Source organism: Aythya ferina, assembly GCF_964211825.1.
Source record: "Aythya ferina genome assembly, chromosome: 4".
Taxonomy (NCBI): domain Eukaryota; kingdom Metazoa; phylum Chordata; class Aves; order Anseriformes; family Anatidae; genus Aythya; species Aythya ferina.
Genome location: NC_140300.1, coordinates 66107279 through 66130859, shown reverse-complemented (window position 1 = coordinate 66130859; position 23581 = coordinate 66107279). Strand labels below are relative to the sequence as shown.

At 35.9% G+C, this 23581-nt stretch overlaps 1 protein-coding gene across 6 annotated transcripts in view; it reads right to left on the bottom strand.

The window, feature by feature from the left end:
- Positions 1-23581, bottom strand: part of CCSER1 (coiled-coil serine rich protein 1) — a 695877-nt gene that overhangs the window by 554859 nt on the left and 117437 nt on the right. For all 6 annotated transcript variants that reach the window (XM_084516947.1, XM_084516950.1, XM_084516951.1 and 3 more), the window contains 2 exons: positions 21605-22969; positions 18834-19021 (listed from right to left, as the gene is read on the bottom strand). In XM_084516947.1, the coding sequence (XP_084373073.1) occupies positions 18834-19021; positions 21605-22925 (1509 nt within the window). In that variant the 5' untranslated portion in view covers positions 22926-22969. The remainder of the gene's footprint in view (positions 1-18833; positions 19022-21604; positions 22970-23581) is intronic.

The window sequence follows — 23581 nt, the reverse complement described above, 5'->3', positions numbered from 1 at the left end:
AACCAAATAGCCTACAGGTTCTCAACAACATCTGGTGCAGAAAACTTCATCTCTAGAAGCCATAAAAAGTTTATCCATCTTTTTATATGGCAATATATTATAAATGTTCGATCTTTGTGGTCTCTTCTTAGCATTCATTCCTGTGGTTATCTAATTTTTCTACTGTTCCTAGATAAAATGAATGCTTTTATAATACAGGCCTACAGCCACGACATCCACAACCAGAATAACCAGCTTAAGGCTGGGTTTTGATTCCTAACCATGAATGATGTGCCTATGATTAGCAGAAAAGCTTGCAATCAGCCCATAGAGATAGCATGCCTGCTCAGTTCTTCCTTGCTGTCTAACATCTCTTAGGGGAAGGAACCTGTCAGACACGGCCAGAACGATGGCAGCAGTCTCTGAAGCTATCCCAATAAGATACACAAAGCATTGTTAATTATAATACAATCAAAGCAGAAGTCCCTGAGCTCATCACTTCCACTATGCACAAACGAGATTTTCTGTTACCATCAACACCTTCTATTAGCTTATGTCACCTCTTGCAGCACCTCACGTGCAAACATTATAAGAGGACTTCAGAGGTTGACAGTTTGAGTTAATGACTGTACAGAAAAGAACTTGACAAGCATGAGGAAACAACACAAGTATCCCCCTGGTGAGCTGAGCCCCCTAATAAAACCTGGCAGCTTTTACCTAAAAATGTAAATGATTAAACTGTCAAATTAAGAAAGACATGATCTTCTGTTTAAATCAACAAAATAAGTATGAAGAAATGGGAGATGAGCAATAGCAATGGCATTACCTTTGTAAACATTAGGTATATAAAAAGTTTATCAAACTTTTGTTGTTGTTGTTTGTTTTATGATGTATTTCTGCTACTCCAGACTTTTCCGTATTTTAAAAAATAGATACCCCACCTTCTGCTTGTGTCTGCTGCTGGGACATAGAAGTGGGGAGATAAGAAACAAAAAGCTACATTAGTAGAACTGTTGCAACCATGATTGACTGAAGATATAGGTGAGGTTTATTAAAAGAAATATTTCTTCTTACTGGACCAATTTTATAGCTAGAAAAACCAGACAAGTTCCCTGGACACAAACACATCTTCCAGGATAATTTATATAATACCTAAAGAACAGCCCCTGAAGGATTTATGTGCCAAAAGCCTGCTCATTTTTTTTCCTCCATTTCAATTAAACTAATAAAATACATTCCTTATATTATTCACATCTGTTTGCACCACAGTGCAGCACATCTTTGATGAGAACAAATACCTCTTACAACATCTGTGTAATTCAGTGAAAATGGATGATACATGAATTAACTAATGAATAACTTTCAATTAATGGCTAACAAATCAGCAGTTATGATCAGCAACCCTTCCAGAAAATACTTATGTAGCTCTTGGAAAAAACACTAAGAATAGCAGAACAGCTGCAACAAAGAAAATGTGAAGTCACATTTTTTTCTGTAACATACTGGAATAACTTCATGTGTCATCCCACTGAACTACCACAGGACTCCTATTTCAGTGACTACAGCTGATAACATGAAATGTGTGTTGCTGCCCACATGCTGTTTTCTTTAATGCGTAAATAGTTGCATTGGCTTTACAGAAAACAGCTACCACACTGGAAAATTGCCAGTTCTGCATGAATTTCGAAAAAGCTACTCTCTTTGCTAAGCAAAATGCTTAATGAGGGACAAGATGTTCAAATCATTTGCATGAGTAACATCTAGGCAAAGCCAACAAGCTTTGCAGGAAAGGGATTATCTTCCTGGGAGGCGCAGGGTATTTTACTCTGCAGAACTAAGATACTCACTGCTATTACAGCTATCATCCATAAAACAGTAAGACAAAAATGGGTATTTTTGATATCAGTTATTTTCACAAATGCTTCAGAGATTTTTTTTAATTTTATTTTGAGTACATGGATATTATTTATTTTATTGGAATCAAACGTGTTTTTTTTTTTTTTCCCTGTAGAATGGTTTGTGTTGGAAGACACCCTAAAGATCATCTATTTCATACCCTCCTGCCAAAGGCAGGGAAAACTTCCACTAGATCAAATTTTGCTTCTGCTTAATCAACTTTTCCCCCCACCATTTCTTCATATAGCCAAGTAAAAAGCTACAGAAACAGAAGAAGTCACAAAATATTCCACTTAGCTATGTTAAAATTTCAATCTGTTCAAGTGAAGAAAAGATCAAGAAGGTATCCTTGTCTACAATTTACAAGCAACTTTAATGGACAGAAAAACACCAAATACTAAAAGATGTTCTTTATTGTAGCTACAGAAGATGAACTGAGGCCTAATGGGTGGAAGTATATTTACCATTAATTTAAAAGTTTGGATTTTTAAGAAAAAAAGCAAAAAGAGAAGGAAAAAAAAAAAAAAAAAGCCTTTAAGCCTTTTAAATAACCTAGCAAGCAAAAAGGTAGCTGTTCCATTTCTTCATACTTTTGGTATCTTTATTTCAATGTTATATAGACCTTTATAGAGAGGTAACTGATAGAGTTTTATGACATAACCTTAAAAAAAAAAAAAAAAAAAGAGAGAGAGAGAGAGAGAGTCTAGCCAGAGAATCTAACCATCCTTTCTGCTTCTAGAAATCCATTAATATTTTTCTGTCAAAAGCTTTGGCTACATACGTAACAGGAAGCTGTTTGGCATCACCTCTTGTATACACACACACCATTGCTCTGTTCTCTTTTCTGTGACCCCATCTTCTTTTAAGTTTTGTCATACCACATGCACTGATACTTGCCTTCTACTTGGAGACAGCACCACCTCCTATCTCAGTAAACACAAGTACAGAAAAATGCAAAAGTAATCTGGTTTTGCTCTAGAAACACTGTAAATAAAAGGAATTTCCAACAGGCTAAGAAAAAAAAAAGCTACAAAAGACAGGCTCTTGCGCAATAGCAGACTATTTTTTCTTCTATTCATACACATACATCCTTTTAATTTATACTCCGGAATATTGTTACACACAAGTTTAGTCTTATTCAAACCTGTCATTATTGTGAAGACACTCATAAGAGTCAAAACTTCTATGAGTTTGGTCTGCCCTGAATTACATACTTTTTTTATTCTTATAAGTACAACTATTCCTAACAAATACCTATTAGCATGTAAGTATTGTAATGTTAGTGTGCAAAATCTCCTTGCAGCAACAGCATATCAAAATGGAACGCAGGTCTGAAATTAAATCCTAATTCCCGTTAGGATATGCTAATCCTTTCCGTGAAAGGACTGAATATGAAAATAATTTGCAGTACATCTATACAAAAATGTTGCCTGAAGCTGCATCTTTGTACCTTTGAACATGTAGAATTAATGAAAACTGAAACTTCCTTTTCTGTTTGCCAAACTACTCTAAGCATGAACAAAGCCCTGGATCGACTCTATGTAGTGTTTATTCTTTTTTTCGGTAAACAAATGACGTTTGCCATCACAGCAAAGAGACAGAATAACGAACAATGCATTTGTTCACCAACTTTTAAAACATGCCATAACGATTAAAGCATGCAATCATGAAACAGTTTTTAACTTACCCATAGGATTTTTTTTTTTTTTCCTGACAACAACCAGGCTCATGAACAATTTAGCATTGGCAGCTTCATGCGTTAGCTCCAAAAAGAGAGCCCCATTAAACAAACTGAAATGTGCATTACCGAGACAGAGGATCTTAAAACCTTTTTATCAGACACCCTGCTGCATGGAATTTTTTAAAAATAAATATTGAACAACATCATGTATCTTTGAACTTCTCTAGTTAATAGACCTTACAGACCTCCTACAGTGCGGCAATAAATATGCCTCAAGAAATCAGTGTATCACTTCATACCATTTAATAATACCACAATTGCCTTTGTCATGCAGACTATATAGAAGGGTGAATGCTATCCGAGACCAAAACCATGCATTAATGTTGCTTTCCTTTCTTGTGTTAGAAAGCAAAGCATTCCTGCTCAGTTCTATTCTTTTCCACCTGTAAGTTCTTCCAGTAGACAGCTGAGTCCACTTAAAGCATCAAGTTCAGAATAGTTTGGCATCCAGTTTCCCAACTGAAGTTATTAAAACAAGAATTGCTGTGATTCATGAACCATGGCTGAACGGCTGACTATTCCTTTCAACTCAAGTTCAGGACTTGTATTCATGTATCTGTATCTTTTGGAAATAAAAACCTCACAAAGACACCAACATGCTGAGATTCAATGCTTCAACTTATCAGAGCCTCATACATGCAATGAAGAACCTGATATTCAGAAACCCCCCATCCTAAATCTGTCTATTCTGAAGATTTCATTTGCACAAATAAGCTTTGTGCATCACTACTCACTTTTCAATAGATTATTTTACCCACAATTTTGCATTTAGGCACAGAAAAGTATTAAGGACATTTTAATTTTCCATGTTGTTCTTATTTTAGAAATACTGAAAGGTGATCCCCAAATTGAACTTGGATAAAAATGAAACATTAAGGAACAAATCCCAGCCATTTCCCTCTGTGTTCATCATTAAAAATATTTTTGTAAGGAGTACAATAGGATGCAAACACTTTCTTTCATTCAATGTATTAAACAAACTCATGCAATACAACTAATGCATGCAAGGAACATTAGGAAGACATACATTTTGAAATCCTGAAGCACTTTCATGATACATATGCAAAATTCTTAGCATACAAGAAAACTTAGCATTCTGAAAGTATTTGTGTTTTAAATACAGTGAAAATGAAGATTAAAAAAAAAAAAAAAAAAAGAGGACTGCTTTTGGAGTTGAGCTACACAAAGTTGTAGAGAAAAATAAGAATATATGCATATTTATGAATATATAAACTCACAATAACTCAGTAACACCTACTTAACATAAATTTGCCAGTTCTGATCATATTTTGTTACTAAACTATACCATTTTGTGGAATTTATTTTATTTCTGCTACCTTTCTACTCCTAGGAACCTGAAAAGCAGCATGAGTATTTCGGCACTTGAAACAGAGATATTTCTCAAACATTAATGAAGACTCTTTTTTCTTTAGAAGATACACACATTTTCCATGCTGAAATCAAGCAATAGAAAATAACTTTCTTTTTAACTTATTTCAATCAAATATTTAAAAAGCATAAAAACAAGTCAAACTGCATTCTACACTGTGGTTAAATAAGAACTATTTCACATTAAGTATAGGTTATGTTACATAAAAAACAGATCCTTAACATGTCCCTGGACTTGAACAGCTTCTGAAGACCAGCCATTATTCTTTGTGAATTTCTTTTATTAATCTTCTCTTTCTACATTATCAGGCAGAAGATGAGAAGCATAGTGCTAAAACAGTAAGAATATGGTATGAATAAACAGGTGACACATCTTTTCATAATTCCTTTGGAAATATTGATTAATTAAAAATAAAAAATAAAAATAAATCATTTCAAAAGCTTACTTTTCTATCTGCAGGTATATGTTCTCTTGTATACAATTCTGTCCTTAACCAATTGTCAGTCTCTACATTTTTTTCCCCTCTTTGTCTAAATCCACTTAATATAGCCTCAGTCTTGCTCTGAAACTATTCATAGGTACATTTTAACATGTTGCACTACCATTTTTAAATATTGCCCTGAAGAATGCCAAATCATTTCGTGAATCAATTCATAACATAAGCCTTAATCACAGATTAAAGAAAAATACTATTTTCTGTGTCACATGCCTGTAACCTAAGGAACAGAAAGGTGGAGTCTAAACAACAGCTGTGAAAACAGTCACATCGTGTGTCTCATGAACAACAGGTGAAAGGACAAATGATACAGAACAAGAAATATTGTGATTTATTGAAAAAAGCATAATTGTCATAAAATTGTCATAACAGAAGAATTTATATTGTATGAAGATTTAAATTAACAAAATGAAGAAAGATAACAGCGCTGTGGGTACCTTGCACTTTAACTTTTATCAGTAAACATGAATGAAAATTATAGGCATAAATTTCTATTTATCAAGATGCAAAAATATTCTTTTTTTTTTTTCTTTACCTTATATGAGCCTGAAAAAGAAGAAAATGTTTCAAAGAAAAGACATAGCTTTGATAACAAGATCAAAATGTTTTCCATGTCATGCGTCATTAAAGAGAACAGGAAAAAAAAAACTTCTTATTCTAGTCTGGAGAAAAATCTCTTAAAATGTGACTAACTAAAATATGAAGAGACATCTACTGCCATGCACAGTGCCACATTTACAGCAGCAAAATTGCATTTCTTTCCTCTTTCAGAAATGTCTGACAGTTCATTGCCAACAAAGCATATTTAACGAGCTGTCTTAATTTCCTATGAACAATGTTCTTTAGAGAGAATATTTATAGAAAATAAAACTAACCCCTAGATTTCAGTATTTTAGGCAATTACAAGGTTACACATTTTTCTTGGCAACCATTTCTGTCAGCTCTTGACCTTCTTAGTTTCTTGCTTCTTAATTCCTGTGTAAATTACAATCAATAAATAAATAATAAAAGCTTCTCCACTCTCTTCTAGCTGCTTCCATTGACTGACTTCCCATCCTCTTACTTTCAGAGGCACCACAAAACCTGTTTTCTATAAACTTCCTTCCTTTCTGATGCCTAACCATTTCCTTTGCTACATTACCTGCAGTGAACATTACCCTGTTAACTCCACCACTTACCTAGTCCCAGTTTTCTTACCTTCAGCACTTTTGCTCTTATTATCAGCACTTGATAATCCTGCCCATTTTTCAGTGGGAACATAGCCCATCCTCCAGTAAGTCCTAACTTTTCTTTATCCTCCCCATTCCTTTCTGGATCAGTTCTCTCACTTTCCCACACTTCCACTTCATCCACTTCAGTCTGCAGATTTGAAAAAACAAAAGTCTGCCAAGATACAAGTCTGCCAAGTCTGCAGATTTATAAAGACAATTTCATTTCAGTAAGTGTTCCATCCCACTATTTATTCATTTTACTTTGCACAACACTTATTTCATGATGCTTATTTTAAGATAATTTCTTCAAAATATATTCAAAATGCTTAAATTTTGATCATTTTAGGTTAGAATAATGAAGTCAAAACTGGTGGGTTTTACTTTTATCAACTGCAACATGCCAAAAAAGATGACGGAGACTTTTCATGCAAATGCAAACTTCTGATTTATGGAACAGTCACAACTAGCCTAATTTCCTGTAATATATTCCAAAAAGTTACCCAGTGAAGAATCTTGTAGGAGTCATTTTTAGCAGACAACATGAGTTCTGCTACACTGCTGTCTACTTTACAAGATCAGATATAACAGGGTGGGTATGTGGGAGTAACTTAAAACATGCATACAAATAAAAAACAAAATTGAGTAAGAAAAATGGAAGCCCTCCTTTTTGTCCAAGCTATCTCAGTCTGAGCAAACAGAAGCAGACTTCGGTGAACAATCTTCCAGTAGTCTTGGATTGATTAAAACTCTCCTTCCCATCAAAGATGTTCAAGATCCTAAAGCAGACTTGTTTCTAAACATTTTAACTCTCCTCCCCAAGTTTTCTTTGGTATCAAAAATGGATTTTAAATAAACATCATACAATGAATTGGTCCACTGTATTACAAACTAACATTGCTCTATTATTGCTAACTAACTCTCAAGTGGCATGCTTCTCTGACTGCCCATCAGCTCTGAATCATAACAGATTTACAGTCTGTTTATGCAACTGGAAATCCCAGACAATTACCTAACACTAAAATTCTTCAAGATCAGGAAAGCTTCCCAAAGTACAAAAAGTTCAAAATATATCTTTCTTTTATCAAAAACTCAATTACAAAAATATAGACTTTTGTCCTGAATTTAAAGTGCAAAAGTTTCAGAAAAGTATGTGGTGTATGTTTGTGTGCGTGTGTGTGTTTGGTTTAGGTGTTTTGTTGTTGTTGTTTTATGAAAACATCCATCTAGTGAGCTATGAAAGTTCAGAAGGAAAGATATTAAACTATTCACCAGGCCTATATTATTTCAATGAATTCTATGAGCTTTAACTGAGTGAATGGCATGAATACAGAAAACAATCTCCCAAGCAAAAACTAATAAAAAATAAATAAATAAATTTGCCTATGCTTCATTCCTTTTTTGAAGGATTTAATTATATTTTTCCTGCTCATCCTTTATGAGGTGCATTAACCTGGATTCCCAAACCTAATTTCCATATATCTATCAGTAATATACTGTGCAAAATGTGATCCTGAGTCTTTAATAGGTTAGCATTCACTTGACTCTAAATCAGAAAACATTCTAGACGGCAAGCATTGGGGTCTGCATCTAATTTTCCAGCCAGTGCCATGTTCTTAACCCAGGGCTCATCTAGGATTGCCTCCAGTTGCACGCTGGCAAGACAAGGACTGCAGAAATAATGACCAAACAAGTGACCCAATAACATTTCAATTTCTTCCCCCATTATATTCTCTTTATCAATCAAAGAGATCAAAAGCATGGAAGCACCCTACCTTGAATTGTCTGGGGGAAAACAATAACATATTTATTCTGAGTTATGTATTCTGATTTATTTTCATAAATCTAAGTGAGTGGAAATTAGGGTATTGTTGCTTTTTTATTATTATTATTATTATTAAATACTTTAATTTATATTCACTAGTCATAAACTTCAGCTCTAGTGAATAATATGTCTATTAACTGTCACCTTTAGAGAAATTTCATGATAATTTCAGTTCTCCTACTGTATTTGGTTAAATTTACTTGGATAAGCTAACCTGCTAGCGCTAAAGGCTTGCCTCAAAATAAAGATGTGATGGTAGTCTTCCAGTGCATAGAAGTAATTAAAATCATTTACCTTCTTTTTTAAGAAGGATTATTTTCTAACACAAATAACAGATAGAAAGATTTTTTCATGTAATTATTTTACTCATTGCATAATGACCTGTCTGTCATTTAAAATCCAAGTGTAGTCATTGAAATATAAAGATCCAATCAGCCACACAACATTACAAAGTCACATAGCCTGTCTCCATCAATAACAACTCCCAAGTTCTCCTGACTTGCGTCACAACTATACTGAGAAAGAGGAAAAGAGGGAAAGTGGACTTCCCCACCCACTCACCCACCCTTTTTCACCCTAAATCCTACCTGACTTTGTTTTGAGCACAGGCGTAGGACCATGCAAACTCCAGAGTCACCCTCAAAACTTGCTGACTGCATCCCACTCCTACTACCAATTTAAGTATTGCAATAGTTGGTAGGGACCATCAATTAGATTTGCCAGAAAACTGTTTAATGCACAGTAAAACCCTGTCCTCACCCACACTTTCAGAGTGTGAGAGACACCAAACAGAAGGTAAAGGTCTTCACCAAACTGAGTTGTCTCTTTGGACACATAGGTGGTGACATTCAGATTTCAGCAGCCTGCATGCACAGACTGAAGACAATAGAATGTTTTTTTTTCAACCACACTACATAACAATATTGCTACAGTATTTGCCTGCACTCAGCATATGTGATAACAGAAAACGTGATGATGAACAGGAAAGTAAAATGTAGAAGTCTGAATAAAATAGAAAAAGAACAAGACTTCTTTGGCCTAACAAATACATAGTTGTTTAAACAGCATCAATCATTGTTGCATAGTTTAATACACAACCAGATCTCTGTGCAGAGAAAGAAATCCTAAAAAATAATACCAATTCTAAAAGATAAGCAGGCTCAGGAAAAGCTGCCTCTTCTCATTAACAGGCAAAAATGTTAGTGGGATGTAGTGAGACTAAAAGAGAAGTGTGAGAAAAATCCATCCACTGTGTTTTACACTTCCATTTTTGAGTCTCGATAAACAGCTCAACGTTCCACAAAAACATGAAAACAGAAAAACAAACACAACACATTACAGAGGACACCTATCTGTAGTTTTAAAAGCCCAGTCCCCTGTGAATTAATTCAGGCAATACTTACAAGTACTCCCATATTAAAGCTTCAAAAGAAAAAGAAAATACCACATTGCCAATTGAACTAATTCTGTTCCATATTCTCTATGTAGCAACACTTTCATCCACTACTACGATTACTCTGGGACGTACAATTGCTAATAACTTCTTCTACCTTTTATTGGTACTAACATAACTGTATTCCAATGAAAATTTTGTACTAATGTTAAAACAATAGTTTACCCTTTTCTTGGACTATAACGATTGTGTCCTTAAAAAGTGCATAGAACATTCATTTGTAAGTATTAAGTAAAGTCTAGATTAATTTTGGTTAGCTACTTGATCTCAAGAATGAATTCAAAGTGTATAACAACTGCAATCTGATTTTTTTACAAGCTCTTAATATGTTAAGAAATGAGTATTACACTACAGACATTAATTTCCCACAGGGTATTTAGCTGAAAAGCTTCTAGTTGACTTGACCTAAAAATTATAGACAAAATTCTTAAATCCCAATTTGCCCTTTCCAGTTTCTTTTTATGCTAACAGTATATGAAAGGCATTTTCTCTGTGCAAAATTAAGAACATAAATTGCTGCTTACCTACAATCAGCAGTTTATTCCTATTTACACAGTACTGTACAACACTTATACTATGAAAACGATCGTAACATTTCTTGCTTTAAGTGGCTTCCACAGTTTCCTTCTACAAGGAAGCTAAAGTCAAATGCATTGCAAATGGGGAAATTTTGTTACATGAGAGCAAAGCTAGTTATAAACGCATGCTGTCGAGTCCACTTCACATGAAGGGCGAACAGCTGCCTTACAGGGCTTTCTTGAACAGTTCAATAAAAATTGATGTTCCTAAGTGTTCTCCCTTGAGAAGAGGGAGATTCCTCTCAAATAGCAAAGACTAGTTTGAATTAAGCAGAAATATGACAACTGAATGACAGAAGAAAATGTAATGCCTAATTTAACTATGAAAAGAACTTGTATGAACATCACAGATACTAGACATAATACATGTATGGCAAGTTGACAACAGGTTGTGGTTATTCAGAGGAAACATAACCTTGTTAGTTCTAAAGAAGGTTGTATAGAAGATATTAAAGGAACGTGGACATTTTGCTTACCTGGTTCATGTTTGTTTGTTTGTTTGTTTAAAAAAAAAAAACAAAAACAAAACCAAAAACTTTTTGGTATATCTGGAAAAGGAGGTTGTTTTGTTTTGTTTTTTAGAAGTGAAGCCCTGAAAACTCACATCCTCTCCATAATCTTTCATTCACTGCCTTCCCAGCACAGGCTTTCAAGAGAGAAGTTATTCTGCTGTTAACAGATTAAACATTAATGTGTCTCCAGTCTGTGGATGGAGAGGTGGTGTATCCCATAGGGCTGTCTCAGGCCTTTACAGGTTATAATAACAACCATCTTCAATTCCACTTTTAAGTCTCCTGGTCACCCACTGTAACTCATAAATTCAGCTCATGTATTTTTACAGCATCTCCCACCTTATGTGTTGGCCAGAGATGCCTTAAAAATCTCATCTTCCAAATGGTCTCAGCACACTGTCAGAAGGTGTGAAGCAGAAGGTCAGGTCCACAGTCAGGGAGAAAAAAAAAAAAGTGGAAGAAAATAAGGTAGAAGCAACTTGGAGTGAATAGGAAAATCATTTCAATCTTCTCTAGACTACCAGCCAAGTTAGTTTTACCCATGCTCAGTGCTTCACCAGACACTAGAAAACATGATTACTATTCAGCGCAGAGAAGAGAAAAATAGAAAAGTATTTTAGCCTTCATTCCTTCACTCTTCTAGCAGCCTCAGATGTACATTCAGCAAAGTCCATAGGGGCACAGTATCTTTTTGCTTCTCATGATGTAGTAACTGGAGTACAACTGATGCTTAATAATAAGATTACTTGGGAAACACTAAAAACAAAGCTATCACACATTCACGAGTTTTCAGACTTCAATACTACTTTATAATGTACAATATCAAAGGCAAGGACAGATCTGAATACAGCGACTTGGAGAACTGCTCTTCGATAACAAGGGCTATTTCTAAAGTACACTAGGAATGTGACTAATAGTTGCTAAGGTACCCCAAATAACCCAATTAAAGTGAATGAACAGAATATTCAGGACATCTAACCAAAATGCAGACACCAGCTGCTAATGAGTGATAATTATCACAAATATGGTTCCTGTTTGGAATATACAACACATTTCCATTAAAGTGTCCTGTGTTTTTACCATTCTGCTCCCTCCCAGGCTACATCAGGAATGTCAAATACTTGTAGTTAGTATTTCTTTTGATGGTACCTTTCTACTCCTGTGCCGATCATTTATTTTGGTCATGTCCTTCCAAAGTTTCAGACAGCCCTCTCTACACTAAATTTGTCAATCCTTAATTTTGCACATTTAGCTGACATTCTCAGAGCATGAGCACTTAGAATAGAATAGTTTTAGCTGGAAGGGACCTACAAAGATCATCAAGTACAACTAATTTACTACTTCAGGGCTAACCCATTAAGAGCATAATCTAAGTGCTTCTTAAATATAGGCAGCCATGAGGCACCTACCACTTCTCTAGGAAGCCTGTTCCAGTGTCTTAGTCCTCTCTTAGCTAGAAATATTATTCCTGATGTCTAGTCTGAATCTCTGCTGACACAGCTTTGAGCCACTGCCATGTGTCCAGTCACTAGATAGCAGGGGGAAGGATGAGCACCTCCCTCTTCACTTCCCCTCCTCAGGAAGCTGCAGAGAGCAATGAGGTCACCTCTCAGCCTCCATTTCTCCAAGCTTGACAAACCCAGTGTTCTCAGCCTCTCCTTATAGGACATGTCTTCTGGCCCTTTTACCAGCTTTGTTGCCCTCCTCAAGGCACAGGTACCTTAATATCTTCTTTATATTGTGGAGCCCATAACTGCATACAATATTAAAGGTGAGGTCAGATCAATGCTAAATACAGTGAGGTAATCAATTCTTTTGATCAGCTTGCCATGCTGTTTAATTAAACCCCTTCCGTTATCAAATGGAAGCCTGCAATAGCTCATAAATAGCTCATAAAATGGTCCCAACACAGGTTTTTGTATTCCAATGTTGTGGGTTTTTTTGCATATTTGTATATTGTAGATATATTTACTAAGACACTGGATACTCAAAGCATCCCTATGTAATAAGCATAGTGCAAACACGAAGAAAAGGGGACTCTGCTGAAGTGTTATCACTGGATGATTAAATAAAAAATCCTCAGAAACACAGTGCCAGTGTGCATCTTGATAAATGATCTTAGTTCACTATTGTGTTGTCATTTTTAAGCAAGGAAAAAGGTAAAGTGAAAGGAATAGAAGTGAAGAAAGTTTCACGACAACTGCAGTTACTCTAGTCAATGATAGGTAGTGTGGGAGAAAGCATAAATGCAACTATTTGATACTTGGACAAGTGGGCAATTAAGGTTTGCATCACTGTTTAAGCTGAAGAAAAAAAAAAAAAAAAAGCTGGAGTTACTTTAGGCCATAAAAGTTGTTTAACTGGAAACACAATTTTTTTTATCTAATGCATTGGAATCAGGAAAAGATGCAAAGCCACAATCTGGAAAAATAAATTGTACAGTTCTAATTGGACTGACACAAGTAGGCAAGGCTGCCTTGCCTGAGGTTAAAGAAGAATGCAGAACAGAGGGCAAACTTTTCTTTTTTTTTTTTTTTTTTTTTTTTTTTTACCTACAAGGATGAAAACTCATATCTCAATTTAAGAAGTGAAAAACTTTCAATGTTCAGACAACATTGAAATATGAGAAACTGGAGAAAAAACTGTGCCCAAGGGAAAGCCCAGAATTGGAGCCTGCAGAACACAAAGGCCACTGATAATGTTTACCTTCGAGTAAATGTAGTAATGTTTACCTCACTGAGAGAGGAAAAAGCAGAAAAATTAGGTCCATTTGAGGCAGCGCATATGCTGATAGGTAGGTGTGTACAAGAGAGCAGTTGCAAAGAAGGCCAGATATTTTCTGTGTAATGCAGAGCCACAGAGACAAAAAGGCAGATCAGTCAGAGCCAAACGTAAGTGTACTGTCTCATTCCACTGCACACAAACAGCCACATTTCTATTCTTTCTAGATAGAATGAAAACACGTTTGTAGCACAGAATAGCTCACATGTTGGTCGCTGTGGTCTAAGAACTCCAACAGTCCTCTGAACTTTCTTTTTTTAAAACTTGTACAATGTACACCTATTTTCATCCACATCTCCCTTCAGTACTACTTGGTTTTAACAACTGACTGTAATTTAAGTTGGCATTTCAAAATCTTTATCAGCACTTTCTTTTTTATTATTATTATTTTTTAAACAGCAATTTCCATGTTTTGTTATTGTTTTGGTTTTTTTTGTTTGTTTCATTTGTTCAGTTTTGTCTTTTATTACTGGTAAAGGTGATATCTTGGGTAGTTACATTTCCACATCAAATACTACTCTTAAAAGTGACGGTTTATTTTGTTGCTTACACTCACCTCAATTTCTATTGTTAATTTTAAGTATTCCAGCACATTAATTCTTTATTTTTTACCTGGTAATCATTTCCCTGATGCTCTTAAAGAATTTACTCACACCGATTTGGGGGCTTGATCATAATTTTCAGTGTGGTTATTCTAATTCTTTCTTTCAACTTCCCAGATTTATGTTCTTTCCATTAGTCTTGCAGGCCTGCGTATTTCAGGTCTTTCAGGTCTTTTACCAGGCTGTTTGCCTCCTTTCCATAATTCCTTCCTTCTTTCTTTCTTGCGTATTTTATATTTTCCAATCTTACACATTGGAAAAGAAAGGAAACTTAAATACAGAATAAGAAGGATAGCCGTAGCCAATTGTCGCCATCTTATGTCTAAATATTTAAAGTTGTAACTAACTGATGACTTAACATTTTAATGACCAGATTTTCAATAGAAATATGAACCTCTTTAAACCTCTAATCCATATCAGCCATGCGCATTTGAAAATATTTTATTATCCTGCACGGGCTAATCAGTTTCAAAGTGTTCCAAAAAATCTGTCCTGAATTTCAGTTTTCACCTTTTGTGTAACTAGGGAACACTAAAGTTTAAAACAATTTTTAGTGAAATACTGACATCTTGTGGCATAAATCAGTCACTGCAAGAATGACTGCTTCAAAACCGTTTATTCTGATGAAAACACACATAATTAGTAATCTGAGCAGTTAACCTCATGCATCTGCTTCAGTTCATTATTTACTTTGCTGTAAAGTTGGCACATTTGAAGAGTTATTTTAATACTCTTTTTTTTTCCTTGCACGATATTTGCATTGCTCTCATCGAGATTAATTCACTTGCGAGGTTTTGAAAGTAAATAATGCCACTCTTTGCGGAGCTGGTGACCCTCTTTATAGGTTTTGACACATACAGTGGGAGATCCACCTATTTAAGCTTTTACCTATTGTACCTGTTGTACTGATCAAACAAGAATACTATGCTGAGTGAATTCTTTAGGAGGAAGAACAATTTCTCAAATGTAATCTCTTTTTTTTGTGTGTTGTTTTTTTGTTTGTGTTTTTTGTTTGTTTGTTTTTCTTCATCTCCTGTAAAAATCCGGTATCCCCTCAGATCTTCTGGCTTCTGATTCCCTCTAGGCAGTCAGCAGAATAATCTCATGCTTTATGCCAACAAGAAAGAAAGCAAACAGTCTTGGAAGACTTTCTTCAGTTTGTGAGGAAAGGGTATTTGACAGGCTACAAAGCTTCTTCATCATAACATGACTTCTGGATGATGCCAGAATACCAGTATCCACAGCTACTACTGTTTGGTGCCACAGAAGCAATCTGAATAGCAATGCTGCCCTCCTCAGGGAAACCCAGGGAATCTCACATGAACCTTTAATTTTCTTCCAGAAGTGAAAATGAATATGAATAGCTACAGAAGAGTGATTAATGATTTTCTAGGCAAACAAGAAAGTTAGGTTAAGGTTTTTAATCATGCTTGGTTTAGCAACTCCAATTCGTTAACGAGTATTTATTCTTCATTATGATCATTCACTGGCAACAGGCTGCTACTGTGGTGTTAAACATTAATTGCTTGTGACAAGTACTTTGAAGAGGCCTTTTTTCTCTTTAGCCTTATATTATTATTATTATGAACATTTAATTTGTTTCATTTTTAATTCCTTTTCCTTTTGTGAATTTCTGCTATTTTATTTTTTATTTTTTTTTTTGCCTTCTGTGTTTTTATTTCCTTCCCATTAAATCTCATTTTTTAAATATAAAATCTTTCATTTAGCATTTCTCTTAGTATAGAAAGATGGTAGCTGCATTTATTGGGGGGAAAACAAGAAGAACTTTACTTTCACTCATGAGGGTGCACAATAATCCTGACACTGAAGTTCTTGGTCTGCGACCAAAATAAGCACAAACAAATTCTAGCAAATCTGTGGACAATATTGTTAATGAAAGTTAAAACAAACAACGAAAAATGTGGATTTCATACACAAAACATGAACAAAAAATAAAATAAAAACCATCCCATGTTCACTTTGCTTTTTTCCAGTTGCTATAGTGTTGTCACTTCCCAGTTGCATCGTTAATACAGGACTTAATATAATGAAGTTAATACATCAGTTCTGTCTAGTATTTAAATAAACACAAAGATCTGCGTAATAGCTTGGGCCTGATGACCCAAATAGTATTTAAAGGCTTGAGCCAAGGTTAATGAGCTTTTTAGGGCAGAAACTATGCCTGCATAATGCCCTGTATGCCTACATGGAAACATGAGCTTCAAATGTCACAGTGTTCTGGTTTTGAAAAATAAGATATTATTCAGTGATATTTGGATATGAACTTACTGAATAAACATGTTGTACCTATACACTTTAATAACACAAATTATTTTTCTACTTTTTAGTCATTCTACATCTTTATTTCCATCCTGCATCTCTGTGTGTAATAATTCGGTGGATTTATTAAAAAAAAAAAAAAAAAGAAAGAAAACAGGTGTGTGGTTTTTGTTGTTGACATAAATTTTGCTTTACATTACTACCACATCTGACAAGCTGGCAGCAATCTAGAAAAGAGGGAGAAAAGCAGATGTAGTGACTACTACTTAAGGACACTGGTACAACTGGAAAACCTGTTGTACCTTGGCCAGACACAGCATGAACACCTTCAGTACTGATGTAATTTCCTGCCATCCAAAGCAGTGTTGAACATGAGCAAAGGTTTAGAAGACTAACTTAGATGTGGGTGAGATTTACCGTGGCCAAAGACAAATTTCACATGCTTTTTAGAAAACCTCAAATCACATTTTCCTGACACAGTTTTCCTAAGGAGAATTCAAGCTAAATCATTTCGTTATTCAGGGACCTATTTTAAAATTACCAACCAAGAACCAGTATGGGTGAATCTGACAAAGGAAGACAAGTTTAGCCTTCCTTGGCTTCTTGGGTGAGAGGGAGATAAGATGTTACCTTTAAAGGCAGACAAGGTAGCACAGAGACATAAATATTACCTAAGTAATTGTATTAATTGCTGAGTTTTTGTGTTAGTCTGTAAAATCACGCCAAAAGAACATGTTGTTTTGTAATAATATGCTGTGGAAATCTGTCAGTTTACAACAATTACAGAATCACAGAATCACAGAATTTTCTAGGTTGGAAGAGACCTCAAGATCATCGAGTCCAACCTCCAACCTAACGCTAACAGCCCTCCACTAAACCATATCCCTAAGCTCTACATCTAAACGTCTTTTGAAGACTTCCAGGGATGGTGACTCCACCACTTCCCTGGGCAGCCTGTTCCAATGCCTAACAACCCTTTCAGTGAAGAAGTTCTTCCTAACATCTAACCTAAAACTCCCCTGGCTCAACTTGAGCCCATTCCCCCTCGTCCTGTCACCAGGCACGTGGGAGAACAGGCCAACCCCCACCTCGTTACAGAAAAACTGCAAAAAAATTATCTTAGAAAAGGCAGTTGTAGTTGTGTTCACACCTGAGTCTCTTAGGAATGTGTTTGGTCCTAAAACATTATAATACAATTGCTATTAAGTGAACCTTAATAGGAAAAAAAAAAAAAAAACACATTTATATATCTGTTTAACAGCACTGGACAAGGGTAAGAAACTTACAGCTTTTTACTTTCAGTGGTAAACACTATTCAAATATGAGTGCAAAATGATTTATTTATTTTATTTTATTTTTTTTTTTTTTTTTACAGTTAGCATGTTGAATAAAATACTTGAAACTCATAATACCTGTAAAACTTGCTTTAGTGATTTCCATAAACTGAAGAGTAGATACCACTGCTGTCAATGTTCAACCTTAGTATCTTCTTTTTGTCTCACTAGAGAGCATATGAATATGTATAAATTACACTCATCTTAAAACATTTTTTCTTGCTGGGTATAGGAAGGCACATACTTGTCAGTCAGTTACTTCTATTATTATTTCACCAGAAGAGGTTTCAGAAGTACTCTCCCACAGTGATCTGATCTGTCTTAGATTTCCTAGTCCTAGGCATTTTCAAGGGTTCTCAGAAGTGAACCTTTCCTTTCATCCTTAATTTGTGCTCAGTGTGAAAGCACTGAACCTTGTGACCAGCTTTCCATAATGAGCCTCTTCACCAACAACTTCCTCTCTACAAAACTTCTGGTCTGAATCTTGTAATATCCCAGGCAAATCAACAAAGCATGACTTCAACCTCCTCACAGCAAATATACAAACCTTTTCACAATGTTACATCATTGAAAAAAAATATTTTTTTTTTATCTCTGCAGCTCAGCCTGGACCACATTTTGGAAGCCTGAGCTGGCTTTTTTTTTTTTTTTCTTTTAATTACCATCCATTACTTGTGAAGTTGCTGCTTAGTATAGTTACGCTTATCGTGGAAAAAACAAACAAACAAACAAACAAACACACACATATACAAACTCACCATGCTGTTCATTTTTGAAGAAGATGAGCTTGCTCTCTGCTTCCGTAGGCTGTTAAGCTCTTCTGAATTTCCATCCTTTGGTTTTATGATCAGCCGACTGCTTCCAGCAGTACCTTCTGAAGAGGACCTCAGTCGCTTCTCAATAAATCTGCCGTCTCGGTACGGGCTGAAGCTATTGGCAAGATCAACTACAAATAGACAAGCAATCACCAATCATTACAGAGAATTATTCTCTACAAAAATTTTCTTAGGAAGAACAGCGCTTTGCTTTAAATGTTTACCACTGAATAGCAATCGTAAAAAAGTAAGAATAATTTCTTAGGTGTTCTGTAGAAAGCAGATCCTGTTTAGCTAGGCAAAGCAACCTGGGCCACCTGCTCACTGCTCAGTTCCTGCTGACTCATGTGCTCAGCATGCTACAGCCCAGCCCACAGTTCTTTAACAAATCCAGTGGGACCTTTGCCACTTTCCTTCCTTTCTCCCCTCATTCTCGGACACTTAGGAATTTCTTCACAGTAAAACCCACCAGAGAAACTATCACTGATTCCATGGTGCAAAAACCCAGCCTGCCTTATCCTGTCCTAAGCCAAGCCCATATTTTTTTTTTAGGGCCAGTTCACAGTTTTGTTTCCAGCACATAGCATCCTGATGCATACAGGTTTTAGTTTCTCTTTGGCCTTCCCACATCAGCTCTGTATCTGTGCTCTCAAAGCACAGCATGCAGGCTGCATCCCAGTCCCCAACACCTTTTAAACAATAACATATTGGAAAAGAGGAGAAAATTACATTTTGAAGTGTTGAGGAAAATTTAGAGATGAGGAAAAGAGAAAAGCATGATAGCATAATAGATGTAACATTAAAAAAAAATATATATTTTGCCTTTTGCAAGAGAACATTTCCTCAATGGCTTTTCAAAGAGGTTCATACCATTTAAAAATATATAAGCATATATTAAAAAATGTATGACATGACAAACCTTGTAATCTATCAATAAAATCTACTATGAGACCTACCATGGAAAAGAAAGTATCTATTGCCAAAACATGCACAAAAATATTTTACATTTGCACCTGGTTTTAAATACTGTTATAGCAAAACCAATTGGTCCGAACAGCTTGTTGGCAAAATATATAACTACTTATACTATACCTTTCTGAACACCACAAACTTTTTCTATACTCTTTTCATTTCATATGGCAGGATTTTATGCTTTTTTCCAACAATCCCTATGTTTGCTTTCCAATTTTCTAATTTTAAATACATTCTTCACTGTACAAATTGAAAAAAATGCATTTGGAATAGAACTACATGTATAAACCCATGAAAATTAATCATCGACTTTTAAATAGTGTAACATTAGCTCTAGTGTTTCTGTGAATACCAAGCCTATTTACAAAAATCTCTCTATTGCAGTTTCAACTCCAGCTGCCTTACAGGCATGAAGATTAAATATATAGCTGCTGGTGCATGAGTTTCAAACACTGTGTATTTCCAAACATCACTCTGAGCTGCTCACTGGTCTGCTCTACAACTACTCCACTCCACTAAATTAAAATTTAAAAGCATGAGCTTATTCACAGATGAGCCAAAGTTGCAAAGAAGACCAACCGAAGTGCTCCAGACAGATAATATACATAAATGGAAATATTTTTGTCCCAGCTGACTAATGTTCTGAGGCAAACAGTTTTCCTCTCATGAAAGATAATTTAGTGGATTAATTTTACTATACATAACTATTTATTTACAAGATATGCAACTAATACTGTGCAGAGACAAGTAACTCCAAAAGTGAGATTGCTTCTGATTGCTTATAATCTACATGACTACATCACCAAGCAAAAGGATGGGTATGGACTCATATGAATTTGCATTCATTCCTCTTTCAATACTAACAACATAACTGTGTTTTTGTTAACTGTCACAAATCTGGCCCCACCAGATACAGGCTCAGGATTATTCAACAAAGCATTGGTCTTCAGGTTAGTTGAGGAAGTAAACTGGCAGAGCTAAATGTCATTTGACAGGTGTCCTTCAATCAAAGGCTGGGTGTCTTTGATGAAAGATGAAGATCTGTGTGTCTATAGATGGTAATTCAAAGCATAGCCTTTCCACTTATTCTTGTTAATATTTCCAAACTCATTTTTATAAGCTAAAGACACAGTGTGAAATTTATTTGGTAGTGAACTTCCTATATTTCATAGGTTAAGTAGTAAGAACTTGCACAGTGCTATTTCAGATGGAAACAGCAATATATTCTTGTCCTCTGCTCTTGTCCAAGCTGCTCTATAATGTATCTGAGAGTCACAAACCCAGATCAGTATAAGATAAAAGTATGTTATCTTTCATAACCGGACTAAAGGACGTTTATTCTCTGGCAATCCTTCCTCCTCAAACAATGCAACTCTTTGGTTCAAGTCCAAAATTGGTATGCCTCAAAAATACCAGCTTCGGCTTTCAACAAGAGGTGAGAATCAATACTCTCTTAATTCATTTTCTATCAGAAGGAAACAGAATGACCAACAGCACTGATGGCTGTTATTACACTGAAAAACATCAACTAAAAAAATTCAAAGCATTTTGTTTTATTCCTTTTATAATTCTGAATTAAGCATCATCTTGGAAGGAGAGTAAAATTCCTAACTTTTGATCTTTCTAAGTACACAAAAACTTCATGACCAAACAATTCGTACAAAAGAACTACGGACAACAACAACAACAAAAAAGCATCCCCCAAGCCATCAAACCTCACAATGAAAAAGCGGAATACATACCTTTAGGATGGTTTGTTTCATATCCCAGTTGCGTTTTAAGGGACTGAGGTTCAGAACATTGAATAATCTTAGACTCCATTACAGGAACTGTTTCTTTTGTGTGCTTAGCTAGAGTGCTTTCATCTTGGTCCCTACTCAACCCCTGTGCCATTGGAGAGTGCATCACCGGTTCTTCTCTGTGCTGTAACCCAAAGGTTTCTAACTCTGTCTTTGCTGAGTTAACTTCTGCTATGTGCCTGGTATCTGTAATACATAGTTCATTGGCTTGCAATGATACTTTTATTTGATTAGCAGCTGAGGTTTTGAATAAGGTATTAGATTCAACACTACAAAAGCTTGTGCGGCTCACAGGAGATACACCACCAGCAGACTGGCACGTACTTTCCACGTAATTTGTTTCCCTCACCGGAGCAGCAGCAGGATTAAAGAAGATCTGAGAGGTAGAGACATTGTGGCCAAAATCCTCTGCCAGCAGCACTCCATTCCCACTGCTGGGCAGAGCATCAACCTCCGAAACAGAATCCTCTGTCAAGGCTATGAAGTCAGAGGGCGTCTGGGCAGCCGTGAGGTCGGCTGAGAGCAGCGGGGACTGCAACGTGCTTCCCACGCACTCCGTCGTCTCAGCCGAGCAGGGAGAAGAGGACCTGGCAATCACTGGTTCACTTTCAACATATGATTTAATCTCCAGCACGCATCCAGACTGCTGCACAGAGGAAATGGATTGACTCTGCGGAACTGGTTTGGAAAACTTGTAGTGCGATGAGAAAGATTTAGGGAGAAGTTTCCGTGTGGATTGTTTGACAGAGCATCGGCTTTGCTCCTCTGCAAAGCCAGAATCATCACCCTCATTTTTCCCAGAGCTTATACAATTTATAAAGACATTCTTATTAGCTGAGGGCTCCTTTCCCTTTTCAAAATCATCTGTCAAAGACCTTGTTATCTTCTTGCTACGTGAACTGCCAAAGCCAACTGAATGCTTTCCTCTACTTTTAATGTGTTCGTCTAGGCTCAGTTTTTGAAAAGTGCTGAGAGAGGAGGACTGGGCACCATTTGAGATGTTAACATTTTGGCTGGTGGAGTCAGGCTTCTGTTCACTCCCCTTCCTGTTATGGAAGCTAATAGAAGGAGTCCGAAAAATACTCCGGCGCTTGCCTGTGCTCCCTGAGCTGGAGTTCGTGCTGGATGGGGAGGAGGTGTGGACACCCACGGCACTAGCAGAGGAAGGTGAGGAAGGAAGGGAGTCGTGTCTCCGGCTAATACTTCTCCTGAATATTGGCAACCGAGATACTAGAGTTGATCGTCTGGATCCTGAGTCCCCCATCAGGGCACGAAGCGTTTGCAATTCTTCACAGCCAATACACTAATCTGGGTTGAGAAAAAGAGAGAAAAATGATTCAGCCTCAAAGTCTATTTGAACAAGCTTTAAGTCAGCCAAAACACCCCAGATGCCAATATCTATTTTATGTATAGCTTCAAGTTGTTGCATATATATAATGCTGAACATTTTCTTTTTTAGATTTTCAAAGTGATGTTTGATCTGTATCTCCAAAATCCTAGCAATTGAGCAAAGACATGGCTCAAAACATTTTACATGTGACATATATAATCTTATACATAATGCAATGCACATCATACTGGGTAACAGTATATATCTACATGATATACAAACATTTCACCCCAAAGTCCTTTGTTTCTGTAAGTTCTGGGGACAAGTCTTATGAACTGTACGCTTTCACAGTATAGACTTGATTTTTTATCATCTGAGTAAAGCAAAACATTATTTTGGCTTCCTAAATACTCATTTTTGCAAGGAACAACAGGATTTGAAGTCTCCAATCTTCATGTTCAGTTGGATTTTTAATTCCTTTATATTCCCCCACTAAAGATGGTACATATTATCTTACAGCAGACAAAATGCTAGTGTTACAGTCATGCTAAAATATGCACCAACACCCATTCTTCCTAGAGAACTTGAAG